At 36.7% G+C, this 16382-nt stretch overlaps 1 protein-coding gene across 2 annotated transcripts; it reads right to left on the bottom strand.

The window, feature by feature from the left end:
• Positions 1-5101: 5101 nt before the first annotated feature.
• LOC125212043 (uncharacterized) lies at positions 5102-9158 on the bottom strand. 2 transcript variants are annotated; one of them, XM_048112070.2, is made up of 6 exons: positions 8706-9156; positions 6320-6454; positions 6205-6241; positions 5762-5818; positions 5560-5674; positions 5102-5479 (listed from the first exon to the last, which is right to left on the bottom strand). In XM_048112070.2, exons 1-6 carry the CDS (start codon positions 8918-8920, stop codon positions 5349-5351), a joined length of 690 nt encoding a protein of 229 aa, XP_047968027.1. In that variant the 5' UTR covers positions 8921-9156; the 3' UTR covers positions 5102-5348. The 2 variants fall into 2 exon arrangements, with proteins under 2 accessions (XP_047968027.1, XP_047968026.1); XM_048112069.2 differs by having other exon boundaries at positions 6205-6454; positions 8706-9158.
• Between the last annotated feature and the right edge of the window lie 7224 nt (positions 9159-16382).

The raw sequence follows: 16382 nt of genomic DNA, 5'->3' as shown, positions 1-16382 counted from the left end.
CATCATATGCATATTGATTTTGAGGATTTATGTTTAATCAAAATCTTGTTTTCATAGTTTTAATCATGGATATTTTAATTGATGAATTGCCAATTTATATTTTAATGTTTCCTATCGTGAGCTAATGGTTTTCCTTCCATGTTTGAAATATATTGTTTCCATATTGATTCTATTTATGTATATGGAATTGATTTGGGTATTTTGATTGTGTATATATTTTATGTAAATTGAGTTTGAATATATGCATTGATGAACTGAGATTTCAATTAAATGTTTCATGATTATGAATCTACCGAGACGGTGGAATGAATGATTATATAATTCAATTCTCGTTTTAATATTTATTTTGCAATCACCAAAGTGAGGCAAAATAAGAAGAGTCTATAATCAAACTCATATTAAAATTTGTTTAAGCAATTAATCTCTATACATTCTTGATTATATTATGTTTATTTTACAATCACCAAAGTGAGGTAAAATAATAGTTTATAATCAAATTAAGTGAAAATCTGCTTAAGCAATTAATCGCTATACATTCTTGATTATATTATGTTTATTTTGCAATCACCAAAGTGAGGTAAAATGAGAAGAGTTTATAATCAAGTTAATATGAAAACCTATGTATGCAATTAATCATCATGCTTGTTGTGGCTATTCATTATCTAAATAGTTTGTTTGTTATAAGGTCTAGATTCCCAAAGGAAATAGTCTTTGTGACATAATAAACACTAATGGAGTTAATAATTTAAATTGGTGTCGATTACCCAAAGGTAACGCCAATTTATTATTACTCAATTATTGAACTAAGATGTGGATATTAAAAGCATGATTTTTGTTATTGTATGAAGACTACCCAAAGGAGTTTTCATAATTGCCTCATGATATGGGTTTTCAAATAAATGTCCGTGTTACTATTCAAAGCTTTTATATGTGAGCATTCAGATCTTAATTGCTCCTATAATGTAAAAACATATATTTTTTGCTACTAGTATGTTTACCTCAAACATTCCCCAATTTATTGGAACTAACTTCTTTGAATGGAAAGAGAAACTTAAGTTCACTCTTGAAGTAATGGACTTGGACCTAACACTGTTGAATGATAAACCAATTATTTTATGATCAAAGTAGTTGGCTGATTACCCATAATGCTAGGGAAAAATCTAACAGGACTAAGTTTACAGTTGACATTGCAAAAGAATATTTGCAGAATGTTGAGGATCGCTTCACAACTGCATATAAAGTCTATTGCAGGAAAACTTATGAAGGATCTCATGAGCATGCAATATAATGGTTCTCGGACTATGTACGAGCATGTGATGGACATAAATAATATCTCTTCTGAGCTGAAGTTAGGATTATAGGTGAATGAGAATTTCCTTGTCCAATTGACCCTAATTTCCTTACCTCCTCAATCTGGACCATTCCAAATTGATTCACTATAAAAGATTAGTGGACTCTTAAAGAATTGGGAAACGTATTAGTCTAGGAGGAGCATAAGATGAAGAAGTATGGAATGAGTGCATCTCATGCTCACACTGCTACTGAAGGAGCATCTAAAGGATAATATTCATTCGAATTTATCATTCTTATGGCATAAAGGAACTGGATCATATTTCTAGTGAAAGAATTGAGAGGCTTATAAAGGATAATATTCATTCGAATCTATACTTTACAAGCACTACAGTTTGTGTGGATTGTATTAAATGAACAAACCAAACACAATACTAAAAATGCCACAAGAAGCAATGAGCTCCTTAAATTATATATACAAATATTTGCGGACCTTTGATGTCTCGACTTTTGGTGGATAAAAATATTTTATCACCTTTATTGACGATTTTTTTCGCGTTATGGATTTATTTATTGCAAGAAAAATCTCAGGCACAGTTGAACATTTTATGACTGAGGTTGAAAAGTAATTAAATAGAAAGGTGAAAATTATTCGATCCGATAGAGGTGGTGAATTTTATGGTCGTACCACTAAAATAAGTCAATTACATGGACCTTTTGCCAAATACTTAGAAAAGCATGGCATTTATGCTTAATATACTATGCCAAGTACGTCTCAGCAGAATGATGTTGCTGAGAGACGAAACCGAATTCTCATGGAAATGGTTAGAAGTATATTAATTCTACCATACCTATATCGTTGTGAATTTATGCTCTTAGAACCGCTATTAATGTATTAAACCGGGTTTCTCGTAAGATTGTACCAAAGACTCTCTCAAGAACTTTGGAGGTAGAAAACCCAGTTTGCAGCACCTTCATGTTTAGGGTTGTTCAGTGGAAACTAGAGTATACTCTTCGCAGAAAGAAAAAATGGATTTTAGACAATTATTGGTTATTTTATGGGTTACCAGAAAAATCCAAAGGGTATAGGTTTTATTGTCCTAATGATAGCATGGGAATTGTGGAAACTGGAAATATATGATTCTTTGAGAATGGTGAGATCAGTGAGAGTTTTAACACTCATAATATGGTCATTAATGAAATAAGGGTATAACCTTCTTCCCTCATTTCCTCAAGAATTAAGTGTGGCAAATATTGTTGAACAGCCTAACAATATTTGAATGACCAACCACTTAATGATGATGCCAAAGTCATTGAACATGGGTGTGGAAGAAGCATCTACAGAAGTGCCATTTCTGATGACTATGTGGCACATCTCCAAGAATCCGAATGTGATATAGGAATACGTAATGATCCAGTTTCATATTCACTAGCCATTAAGTGTAATAATTCTACTAAATGGATTGATGCATGATAGATGAGTTAAAATCTATGGATTAAAGTCTGGGACCTTGTCGAATTACCCGATAAACAAAAGTGTATTGGGTGTAATTGGGTCTTCATGACCAAATTCGACATAAATGGTTTCATCTAACGATTTAAAGTCAGACTTGTTGCCAAATGTTATACTCAGAAAAGATAGCATTGATTGTAAATAGACTTTCTCTTAAGTATCAAAGAAGGGCTCACTTAGAATCATTTTGGCACTTGTAGCCCATTTTGACTTGGAACTACATTAAATGAATGTGAAAATTACTTTTCTAAATGATGATTTGGAAGAAGAAGTCTACATGGAACAACCCGAAGGCTTCATTAAGAAAGGGAATGAACATTTAGTCTGCAAACTTAAGAAATCAATTTATGGACTGAAACAGGCTTCTCGACAATGGTATTTTAAATTCCATGACACTATTACTGCTTTTGGTTTTAAAGAGAACACTGTTGATCGGTGCATATACCTCAAGGTTAGTGGGAGCAAGTTCATATTTTTGGTTTTGTATGTTGATGATATATTGCTTGCTAATAGTGACATTGGATTACTACATGACACTAAAATTATCTCTCTAAAAATTTCAACATAAAAAGATATGTGTGAGACATCCTATGTCATAGGATAGAAATATCTTGTGATCAATCACGTGGACTCTTGGATTGTCTCATAAAAGCTACATAGATCGAATCTTTTAGAGAGATATGGCATGAGTGCATGTTCTCCAAGTGTTGTTCAAATTCATAAAGGTGACAAATTCAGTTTGGATCAATGTCCAAAAATTGAATTGGAACGTAAGGATATGGAAAATATTCCTTATGCATCTATTGTGGGAAGTTTGATGTATGCTCAAGTCTGTACTAGACCAGACATCAGCTTTGCAGTTGGAATGCTAGGCCGTTACCAAAGTAACCCTGGTGTTGAACATTGGAGAACTGCAAAGATAATAATGAGATACTTAAAGTGAACAAAAGATTTTATGCTCACATTATATTGTGATGATAGTGCAATCATATCTTTCTGTAAGTATGACAAGTATTCAAGGAGCTAAACACATGGAATTAAAGTTTCTTGTCGTGAAAGATGAAGTTTGGGAACAAAGAATATCTATATAATATATAAGCACACAGCTTATGGTTGCTGATCCATTGACTAATGTGTTACCGCCTAAGACATTTATAGAATAAGTTAACAGAATGGGTCTTGGGTATGGAAACGTCTAATCTTTATGTTTCCATGTTGGTTCAGACACTTAAGTTATAGATATTTTGAATTCAATAAAGTTGTTTCTACTTTTCCTGCATATACTTATTATTTGATATGCATATGTACGTGTTTAGTATTAATGCAGGAGGTCTTGAAATAAGACAATTATGGACATTGTGTCACTTATAGATTATATTAGTGGGGTTATTGGCGATGTGGTACATGGAAGGAACTATGTCGATTGAATGATATACGCCCGCCATGACCCGCATTAGTAGTCTCACTAATACAATACTTATGTTTACCAATGATGCAAGTATTTATAAAGTCCAATATTATGCGCGCCTTATGTTTATTATGTCTATTTTATTGTGGCTCCGTCAAGTGTGACAAGTGGGAGAATCGAAAACTTTGTGTCCCACATGTTCGCCAAGTGGGAGAATGTAAGTTTTATGTCTCACATGTGTGACATGTGATAGAATCCTAAATAGAATTGGATTTTGAATGTAATATATTAACTTGGTACAAGACACATTTTCCCTAAATTACTTATTATTATTGATTAATTAGCTATTAATTGACAAAATCAATTAGTAGCAAATCGCATATGATTCTTATTACAATTAAGGAAATGAATATATTATAATATATAGTTTTGATTAGCAATTCGTTGACTAACCAAAATAATGAACTATATATTAATTAAATATATGGTAAGGAATGAAGTATGTGATTGTTATTAAACTTAGGGAATCAAGTTTGTTATTAAATTAATGAAAAGAAACGCTTCTATTATTGTTATATTAAATGGCCACTTTGATGGAAAGGGTTTTAATGTTTTATAATTAGGGTTTGTCCTCTCTCTGCCTATATATACAAGTGTGGTGATCCCACATAAACGAGGGAAAGAGAGAGAAACAAATCCTTGGAGTTGCGCTACTACGCCGGAAAAAGGTTCAAGGAAATCGTCTCCTCCTTCCTCAATCGCTTCCGCTATGGATCGCCAAGGTATGTTTCGATCCTATTATGTTTATGGTTTTACGTGAAATACATGATGTTCGAAGATCTTGCTTTATTTATATTCAATTATGTATTCTTGAATATATGATGATAAAATTATGTCTAACATGAACAACTTAACTACATACACCAATCATTCACTGAGCATTTACAAAGAATCAGCGACAATATAATGAATATATACAGCAAGTCAGCAGTGGAAGCAAGATGGAATAAAGATCTCTCGATGAGCCTCCTAACTAGTTTCCATCGCCTGACTTGGTGAATAAAGCTAGATTTTTTTTTTCTTAACTTAAGACACAACAACACATCCGCTCATAAAATATGCAGGTAAAAATCTGGCTCACAGTGCCGGATGGTACCCAATTGTGGCGTTTGCTTCTACCCGCTGCACCACTCTTCTCACATTCCACTCTTGACAAAACTCTAGCCCCAGTCGAAGAGCTGTGCCAAGTCCCAGCACAACGATCACTCCTGCATACAGTAGTTCACATTGTATAAACGTGCAGATTAAGTTTGGTACGAGTTGATATTATTGGGTGACTAAGTTATACCAATGGTGATGTTAACCGGAAGGGCAGAAACACCGAGGGTTATGGAAATCAACACATCCAGCAAAAGACCACCAACAAGAATGGAGAACGCCACCCAAAGCGGACTAAAACACCCCTGTTAATAATCAGTAATTTAGTAGTGGGTTTCGAAAAAAAGTGATATTATGGCTACTTGGCAGAAAATACAATAATGTTTCCTCACCCTTTGAGGGTCCTGCGCTCTAAAGGCTGGATCAACCGCCCAAACCCAGTAACTAGACTGTCGTCATGCATAAAAGATCAAGTCAGAAATCACCATCTAAGGTTGGAATGATCCTCCCTAAAGAATATAGAGTTCCAGATACAGCACCAAAAACATAAATTATGACAGCGTCAGTGGTAATGTTCTTCTGCAAAGCCGTATAATGACTGGAAATTTCCTTTGCCTAACTAAGCAAAACATAGTTTTAATTTCACAAATACTAAGATTCTAACCATAGCCTAGAGTTCAATAACCTATTCAAACTGTGATACCATTTAGAATTGAGTATGCATCATGAATGCAATCACAACAAGAACAAAAGTAGGGAAGAGGGTGTATGCAGATCAATCAGAATTCCATATCAAAATCTTAAACATCTAAATCTAAATTTGACCGACACTTGCCTGAGGATCAGGAGGTATTATGTTGGCAGCTACTTGCCTACATGAGAAATATGGAGGCTCATTATCACACGTATAGATTAAGCTAAAACCATCTCTTAAATTTCGGACACTTAACTGGCATATCTCACATTTATTCGAACCTCGGGTGTTAAACCACTTCACTATGCACGAATGATGTGCTTTTGAAAGACCGCCACGACAAAGACATCCAAGACTGATCAAGGCTTCTTCATTATCCTCCTGGCATACCCTGTAAAAATGAAAGCACCATTACAATCCATTTAGAATGTTTTCGGAGCTCTTCAGTTAAAATAAGGAATCATACTAAAAATCTAAAATTACATTTTTTCAGAAAGTGCTTGAAATATTATGATGCTTTGAAGATGAAGAAAACATAATCATGCAGGTTTAATAAATCTTATAACTATAGATGAAGTAACCAAAATAAACATTACCACACAATATCAAAAGAGTTCACTGGACGTATAAAATTAAGTTTGACCCACCTTCTTACAGTAATTAAGTTTTCTATGTTTATGGGTAACAATACATCAACTAGAGGTGCCTGTGGAGCACAGTACAAGAACCTATTATTACTTCATCAGCATTGTGATAATCAGTTTTCTTTATTCATAAAGAGGTAGAATCATATTATTTAGTTGCTTGCCCTGGCTGGAATCTTATTATTGATAAGGAAACAGGAACCTAAGTAGCCCAGCCCTTCAAAGGCAAGTGTTGAATATGAGATAATTTTTTTCATTGCTACAAGATGCTGAAGTCTATAAGATTTTTTCATCACTACCATCTAATGTCAGTCCTTCCCTGCTCTAACTAAGCTTTTAATTAATGATAATCCCAGGGTTCAGAATGGAGCAAAGACGCCATGCGGCCCATGCCACCAATCATATGTTAAACCCCAATAGCTAGAAACATAAATATTTGTTAATTGCCAGTGCCACTCAATTATACTCAAAAAATTAGAAATCAGGAAATGAGATCATGCAAAATAAGACATCTATAAAGATTGTATAATTCCAGTTTCTGAAGCTGCTTCAGGTGAGCAGGCCCACTATATTTGATATTCTTCTTAACAGATTTTCCTTGTCAATGAAAATCAATGAGTAAAGAAATAACCTTGCATAAAATCTTATCTTGTTTTTAAGATAACATTTGACAACAAATGCCCTAGTTTTCTCCCATATATCAGTTACCGTCAACATAGAATTTCCTGATAGTTTCTAGTTAGCTTTATGTTTGTTGCACATATGCATGTTTTATATTAAAATTTTGATTTCTCAAATATATACCGTAGCATTCAAACTCACAAATATCCAAAAAAAAGTCTTTTACTCCAACAATAAGCTCGATTTGCAAACAACTCTAGAAGACAGTGCTATTTATAGATTTTGCCACACCAATTGATATATAAGCTTGCAAGAGTAGATGAGCATGTGGAATTCCAACAATCCAAATAACAGGGCAAGAGCAACAGTCAATTTACATGCTCTCTTCACATCTTTGGTGCACATACATTCTTCTGGCCTAAGACTGAATTCTAGAATTAAACTCTATAAAAACAAATATAGTAAATCATGGTTTATTCCCTCGAGAGTTTATTCTTTAATTTACTTTTATGCGAATTTCCATTTGGAAAAACTAAAAGTATCATTTGCATCTTTTTCAAGTAATTTAGTTATCAATGTTTCCTTAAAAGCAACAGTTACACTTTGCACATATGATCAGTCCGTATAAAAAGCATAAAGTATCTTGACGTACTAACCCATTGTCCAGATAGTAGAGAATATCCAAATAAGCAACAGAAATAGTCAAGGTGGGATAAGATAGTTACATCTGGGGTTTTGTTGTGTCACCATGGATTCAATATTTTAGGCAGTATGTGGATGAAAGAATTTGAATTGATGGAAGACTGAGAAAAGAATATATACTAGTAACCAAGGTTTTGAGTTTTGATTGAACTAAGATCCTCTAACTGGCTTTGAGAATTTCAAATTGAAGCCGGACTTCAAAATTTAAAAAACAATGAATTCGTCAGGCCACATAGCGGCTCACCGGATTTAGTTCCCATGAATATGCAATTTACCATCATTTGCTCGGCTGGTCCTTGAATACCCTTTGAACTAGGTTTTGAGACCACTGTTGTTGGAGCATACAAACAGGTGAAACATGGAGTATAAAATGAGGATTATATGTTCACTTCAGAGAAATTCAGTTCACTATCATAAAATGGAGGTTTAAAAAACAATTAAAAAATGTCCTTAATACACCACAAATCAAACGGTAGAGTTTGTCATATACTTAATCAATAGAATCACGGATACACACATTCCTCATTTCTTATTTGGGCATTTAGCCTAACTCAGCTATCTCATATCAGAAAGATCAAGTATACCGACTACTACACCCATTCCAGCAATTCAATCCGAAATTTCAGCTAACAAGGAGTAATCAAACACGCAGTACCTGAGCAGAAGGAGATATACCTGCACTCTTCGTAAGTATTCGAATCTCTCTCGGGCAGTGATTGACCTATGCTGGCGCAGTCCACGACCACCACGTCAATCACTACTTTCTTAGCCAAGTCCTGAGATTGACCTACGGCCGCATTTTCGCGGTCTTCATCCCCGCCGTTCTGCTGCTTCTCGACGTCGGCGTCGGGAAATTCACCAACCATAGTTGCAGTACCACCATTCCGCATTTACCAAAACCAACAATTAGCGACAGAAACGAATTGAACTGTTCTCAGGATTGGAGAATCGAACTATTTAGTTATCGGATTTGGGAGGAATGCAAAAAAAGGAGGAAGCAGAGAGAATCAGAGTCGTAGATGAGAATTTGTTGTAGAATTTACATCACACAAGTGAAACGGACTAGTCAAGAGAGTGACTGGAGTTTGCTATGATCTTCACTCCTACTCTAAATTTTACTATTATTCAGATCTGATCATTAATAAAATTATGTGGATATATAACTACATTTTTAAGTGTTTTATTGTTTTCCAGTTTTATATTTGTTGTTTTCGTCGTCGTTTCCGTTGTTGGATAGTAATTTTTTTGTACTTTTTCAATTCTCGCAAGAGAAGAAGCATTTCAATTTTGCATATGCAAATACAAGTCTGTTTTACTTACGCAATCATAAAAAAAAAAACAAAAGAGTGAATTACATATTTAGTCCTGGATTAGAGCATCTCTATCCGTACTTTTAGCTAAGAGCATGAAAGTAGGTCCGGACCCACTTTTATACCTTGTTCTTAATTAACCTTGTCCTTAGCTAAGAGCACAACACTCATATCCGTGCTCTTAGCTAAGGACAAGCTCAAAGGTCTCACCATTCTATTATTCAATTTAAATACTTCAATTACTAAAAACATTCCTACATTATAAAAATACATTAAAAAATAATATTACATAATTAAAATCCTAAAAAATAAAAATACATAATTAAAATCCTAAAAAATAAAAAAATACATAATTAAAGACTAAAAAATACCCCCGTGAAAGACTAGTCCTCTATCCCCAATATTCTTTTGAGACCCCGGATCAATCCCACATGTGTTGCAAGTTGGTCGGGAGTCATGTTAGATATATTGGTCGTATTGAGTTGACCGAAGAGGGTCCACAACGAGTTGTTCGTGGGTGGAGGTGGCACAAAGGGAGCGGGAGCGGGGGCGGATGGAGTCGGGGCGCGACGGCAGTGGGCCATCGCCTTCTTCCTTCCTTGCGGCCGGCGAGAACTGCTCGGGCCAGCGTCGGAGCTACCCAAGTTAGTTCCGGCAAGCTGGATAGCCACATCATCGGATGCGTCGTCGGATAAGGCTACCGACCTCGACCGTTTGCTGGAGGAGCTGGAGGAGGACCCCGCTACTACGCCACCCCTATACTTTGGATGTTGGTGCTCCTCCTGCCAACAATTGAGGTGCTTGAACGGTTTCAACTCCAAGCTTTGGTAGGTCGCCAAGGCGGCACTGATGATGTCGAGCTCACTCTTGTCGTTCCTCGTCGCGCGCTCTTCCTGTTAGTAATACCCCTGGAACTTACCGATTGTCTCGTTGCATCTGAAGATGCAATTGCGCACCATACTATCATTGCGATAGATGGTTCCCTCCGGTCGGGTTTCATTGTAAAGACGAGTAATGCGCCACCAATACGTTTCCCGGTTTGGTTCGTGCCAACATTCGAGTCTTCGGAGACTGCCAAGTAGGCTTTGAACATCTGCATCATCTCATCCGGAGTGTACGGGGTGCGGGTACCCCGAGTAGGAGGAGTAGGTGTAGGAATAGAAGTAGGAGTACGAGTAGAGCTGCCGCTCCCTCCCGAACCAGATTCGGGGGCCCACCCGAACCCGGGGGCATCTTGGTCGTCCACCGGTAAGGCCAGTAGCCACCCGGAACTTGAGAACCTTGGGTTTGAGGAGGGGCCAAAAATTGCGTTTCCGGACTAGAGAATGGCTCGGAGCTGAATCATTCGTGGTTCCAACCGCAAGAGCCGGAGGGGTGATCGCCGGAGCCGGCCATTGTGTAGTGTGGTGGGAATTTAGATGAGAGAATATGAGAAAAAATATGAGAATTGATGAGAAAATAGTTGAGAGAATTTAGATGATAGAAGATGATAATTGTATAGTGTTATGAGAAATTTTTTTGTGTTGAAGTGGGGGTATTTATAGATGAAAATGTGAATTTTGGAGAAAAAAAATTAACAATGTGTATAAAATGGTTATAATTTATTGGGAAGTGGGAAAATATTTTTTTTATTTAAAAATATTTTTTTAATTAATTTTGAATTTAAAAAAAAATAAAAAATCGAATTTGCCAACGGCTATGCCGTTGGACAATCAGACGCTGCCACGTAAGGATGCTAAGCGGCACGGACGTGCTCTTAGCTAAGAGCATCGTCGTGCCGCTGCCACGTAAGGATGCTCAGCGGCACGGACGTGCTCTTAGCTAAGAGCATCGTCGTGCCGCTGGCACGGACGGACGGCTCGCATAAGCGGACGAGCGGTGTCCCCGCCGCTGGGACGGACGGACGGGGCACCGCTGCGGATGCTCTTATGGATTTTTGTCACCAGTAGTGCCTAAACTTTAAAAAATCACCCTGGATTCCTGAACTACGACATAATCATGCGGATGTATTTTTTTCATTATTCATGGTGATTTTTAGACCAAAATACCCTCAAAGCAATTTTATAGCTGGAGGGCAATTTTATCCATCCATAAAATGGGATATATGGGTACCGGGTATGATATTTTAATCTCTCTAATATTAAATTTGATATTTTTTTTTTAATTTGAATGCTTGAAATAATATTTTTCACTTTATTTTTTCAATCATTTTCATCTTTTTCTATCTTTCTCTTAAACTTTTAAAAAGTATAAAATAAAATAAAAAAATATTTATTTGACATTATTAAACATATTAATTATAAAAAATAAATTATAAATTTAATTATCAACATGACTTTGTAACTAAATTTATTTTGATTATGATTCGATTAGCTTTTTAATATAAATTATAAATTTAATTATCAAAATGACTTTTTCAATCTATTTGAACTTTTTGATGAATTAATTGTCCATCGAACATTGCCAGATTTCTCATATTTGTATAAGTCAGTTTTTGAATTTTTTTTTTTATTGGATTTTTTTAATTCTTGATTATTTTTAATTTATTTTTAATTAAGGTCCAATATATGTACTTTAACTTTAAGTATCTTATTTAGTTAAAAGTTACTTTAAATAATTAAATTTATAATTTAATAAATTTGGTGACTTTAATATAGCACAAGCTGATGAATGTCAATCGGCTGAATTAACATCCTTTGGTCAATGGTTATTATCATCATTAATTCATTATGACCCCAACCCTCGTGTCATATTATGATAGATATATACTTATTAGTTGTGTTATATTGTTAACTCATACATAAATTACTAACTACAAATCTACAACTAAATGATATGCATCGTATCATTAAATTAAGTTACAAGATTATTAGCCAGTATTGATTCAATGCAAAAAAAATAAATATAAATTAGAGGTATTAATATTGGGATCACATTAATATCAATTGACTAAAAATTAATTATAACTAACTTTAAAAATATTTCAGAACTCTAAATTAATATAATTAAATAAATATTACATTTAAATTTACTTATATACAATAGGAATAATCTTTTCTTGATAAGATGATTTTTGGACCACATCTTTTCATTTTCTATACTTACAAATCGTTTTCAGTTTGTACGAGATTCCTTTTTGAATTACGATTTCCGTTTCCTGAATTTTTGATACAAAGTACTACTAGTAAATTGGGATTTAGAAAATGGGATTAGGGACAAATTGGCACAAGTCTCCATAAATCGATCATAAGGTCATGGATTGGGCCTTAGAGCACTCCCAATGGAGGTGGCGAATTCTCGGCGATAAATCGCCGATTATCGCCGAATTATCGCCGGCCATTGTGGCGAAGTCGGCGATAATTCGGCGATAATGTTACCGTTGCTTCGCCGAGTGGCGATTTATCGCCGGATTATCGCCGAGCGATCGCCGGCCACTGTGGGCGACGCTCGGCGATAATCGGCGATTTTTAAAATTTTTTTTTTTTTTTTTGGCCGAACGGCTATTTTATCCCACCCCTATAAATATTTCATCCTCTTCCTCCATTCATCACCCACAAACTTCATTCACACAAATTTTCAATCTTTTTTCTCTCCATCTTTATTAAATGAGTTCTGATTCATCGTCTCGTGCTCAGTCCGACCATCATTCTTGAAGCCGTTGCCGACCAACGGCTTTGGATTTGGCATGCTTATTTTGGTATAGCCGGGTCGAACAACGACCTAAATGTTCTCAATTCCTCGCCCCTTTTCAACGAGCGGATCAACGGATTAGGCCCCTCCATCGAATTCACGGCCAATGGCAATGTGCATAACATGGGGTACTACCTGGCTGACGGCATCTATCCGCAATGGCCCGTGTTTCTGAAGACGATCAGATGCCCACTCGGAGATAGAAGAAGGTATTTTGCCCGAGCGCAAGAGTCTGCGCGCAAGGATGTGGAGAGGGCATTTGGGGTGCTCCAATCGCGATTTGCACTGGTAAAGGGTCCGACGCGCTTTTTCTACCAGGGGGATATTGCCGATATCATGTATGCGTGCATCATCATGCATAACATGATCATCGAAGATGAACACGAAGGCGTCCTCGACGTCACCAACGACCCAAGTGTTGCATCATCGAGTCACGGTGTCTCAACCGAGTCCGCCCGCCAGGGTGTACCGCACAACGAACATGAACGGTTCCAGGCGTTCATGGACATACACCAGAAGGAGGCCCATCAAGCACTACAACACGATATCATCGAAGAATTGTGGGCAAATAGAAACCGCGCCCACCGCCCTTGAATTTTTTTTTCTTTGAATTTTTTTTTTGATTTTTTATTTCCATTCGTGTACTTTTTTTTTTTTTAATTTTCTTCGTTGTAATGTGTACCCGTGTTTAATACAACGAACTTTATTACTATTATTTGTTTTATCTTTATAAATTAAATAAGCTAGCTTTATTATATATAAAAATAAAACAATTAAATTAGTGATGATGTAAAAATGAAATGTTGAGTTAGGGAGAAATAAGGGAGAAATAAGGGAGAAACCATTGTAGGGGTTGGCTAAAAACTGGGGATAAAATGTGATGCTGATGTGGCGCTGATGTGGCAGGAGTTAGGGAGAAATAAGGGAGAAATAAGGGAACTCCATTGGGAGTGCTCTTAGGTGGCTTCTAGCTACATTTAATAGTAAACCCTACACTCCAATTTGAATCTACGTCTCTCTCCCACCGTTACCACACCACCACCGCTCAGCTCTTTCCTCTTCTCAACATGGATGATCATGATCGCACCACTCCATGTTACGATCACAAAACTTATATGCCAGCTGGAGTGCCACGTCAGCTGTTAAAACAGAAATGAGAGAAGGCAAAAATGAGGAGTATAAATACAGAGGCCATCTTCTTCAATTGCAGTCATGAAAATAGTGTGTTAGCTTGCGAGCTAGGGTCATCGTGAGAATCCGGTGATCCGGTGATTCTCCGTTGAGCTCGGGCTGAGGATCGTGGATCCGAAACACTTCTATCTTAGTTTAGTTCGCATTTCATTATCGTTCAATTCCTTTGTTCTTATTTGATCATCTGAATCTATCAAATCATCTGTATTACATTCTGCAATTGGTGTTATTAGTTGATTACTTGAGTTCTCTGTTTTTGTATAAATTGTGGTGTTGATCTTGTTGATTTGGCATTGATTGGTGGTGTTGTGGTGTGGATTATGGAGTTGTTGTGTCGATTACGCTGTGGATCGTGCGTAGGTGTGATTGAGCTTGCGATTTCAGTTCTTCCATAACTAAAATCGCAACAAATGGTATCTAAAGCCAACGTTCCTCGGAAAATGACGTCGGCGATGCGATTGACGGAGGCGGAGAAGATAGAGTTGGAGTGGGAGAATGTATGGGAGAGGATTGGGGCATCTTTCTGCAAAATCCAGCGAGAACAAGAGGCGAAATTAGATAAGATACTAAGGTCACTTCAAGATCTGCGCTCGACGATGGAGACGAAGGATGCGAGTTCCGGCAGCTGTAAATCACAATTGGAGCTTCCTAAATTCTCCGACGATCTGGATTTTCATAAATCAATTGATGTTGATCTAGAAATTGCTGATGAAGATCTAATGGAGCAACATAGCGGTGGGAGATATGAAGAAATGGATATAGATTTGAAGATTGGAGTGGAGGTAGCGCTGACTCCGTGGCAGAAAACAGAGGAGCCGCACAACTCAAAGTCGACGGAGGTGAACTCTATCGACTCTAAATCACACGTTTTGAGCTTCTCTCATAACTCAACATATTATTCAGTGAGAAATTCAGTGAGAGATTTAGATCTTTCTAAAATTGTGGACGATGGTTCAACTGAGCAACTTAGTGGTGTTGTTGAGGAAGAATCGATGATGTTAGGGAAGGATGTTATTGGTAATTCTGAAGAATTTGGAAATTATAGCAGTTTTTCATTGCAATTTTGTCTTGATGCAAGGGTTGGTGGTGGAAAAATCGACCATGGCAAGGTGATAAAGGGCATGGAATTAGAGCAGAATCAACTCAAGGGAACTGAATGTCTATCTCATGCTCGACAAAATGCCTCACTGAGAGAGATGATTGTTATTTTACCTATCTTATCCTATTGTTGTGTGCCTGTGTGGCTGTTCATTTGGTATCCTAAGCCAAGGGTAAAGATGAAGCTAGAAGAAGGAGCTCTAGAAGTTCGTCCTCATGATTTCTTGAGGATAAGGAATATCAAATTGTATAGTGAACATGGTTGCTTAGTATCAAATTGGTTGACAATGGAGGTGAAGCAAGAGTTGCATAAGGAGAAGATGTCCTATACCAATTTTATTGCAGGTTTGGTATTTAAGACTATGTTGACTTCTGCTTTCAAAAGCAGTAATCATCCTTCACTGAAGTGGCTGTCCATTTGTGTTACTAAACCTATGGGAAAGATGAAGCTCATGACTGTTTTCTTTGTAAGTTGTTTGGTCTTTAAGGGATGGGGCGTGACTAGAGCTACTCATATGCAGGAAAATGTTTTGGAAGTGCCTAGGGCTAAGAAGACTTGCAGAGGGAATGGGGGTAGTGAGGAAATAAGCTCTGCCAAAAGTGAGGAGGGTGAATATACTTACTCTTTCTATTCAGATTCACTTGATGGAAATTTGGAAGGGAAACTTAATGAAGCAAATGTGGACTTGATTTATGAGGTTATATCAGAGGAGTTTAAGGATGAAGCTTCAGAAAATGTCATGGGAAATTCTTCTCCTTTGATGTTTACACAGCTGATCGACAACACTTGGGAGGCAAAGAGGGAAGAATTGGTTACGAAATTTGAGGAGTTGTGCAGGGTGATCAGAAATGTACTTGTCAGCAATGTTGAGAAGGTTGCTGTCTTCGACCTTGTTGTGGACTATTCTTGTTGTTTGGTTACTAGAAAATGTGGATGGACTATCAAGAAGATAGTGGAGATCAGCTCTGGTAAACCGAAGGAGGAGCTCAGGAAGAGGGTCGACTATATGACCAAATTGAGAGAATTGTGGACTAACTGTAGGAAGTTTGCAGGCTTAATGAC

The sequence above is a fragment of the Salvia hispanica genome, chromosome 3 (genome assembly GCF_029641045.1).
Source record: "Salvia hispanica isolate PSC_SH4W2 chromosome 3, Shi_PSC_v1, whole genome shotgun sequence".
In the NCBI taxonomy this organism is placed as follows: domain Eukaryota; kingdom Viridiplantae; phylum Streptophyta; class Magnoliopsida; order Lamiales; family Lamiaceae; genus Salvia; species Salvia hispanica.
The sequence above is the reverse complement of the archived record's forward strand: the minus strand, read 5'-3'. Positions and strand labels throughout refer to the sequence as shown.

Coding starts and splice junctions, on each gene's coding strand:
- LOC125212043 (XM_048112069.2), bottom strand. CDS start 8,920: ATGCGGAATGGTGGTACTGCAACTATGGTTGGTGAATTTCCCGACGCC. Junction 6,455..8,705: donor AATACTTACGAAGAGTGCAG/GTATATCTCCTT, acceptor TCATTTTTACAG/GGTATGCCAGGAGGATAATG. Junction 5,675..5,761: donor GAGCGCAGGACCCTCAAAGG/GTGAGGAAACAT, acceptor GATTATTAACAG/GGGTGTTTTAGTCCGCTTTG.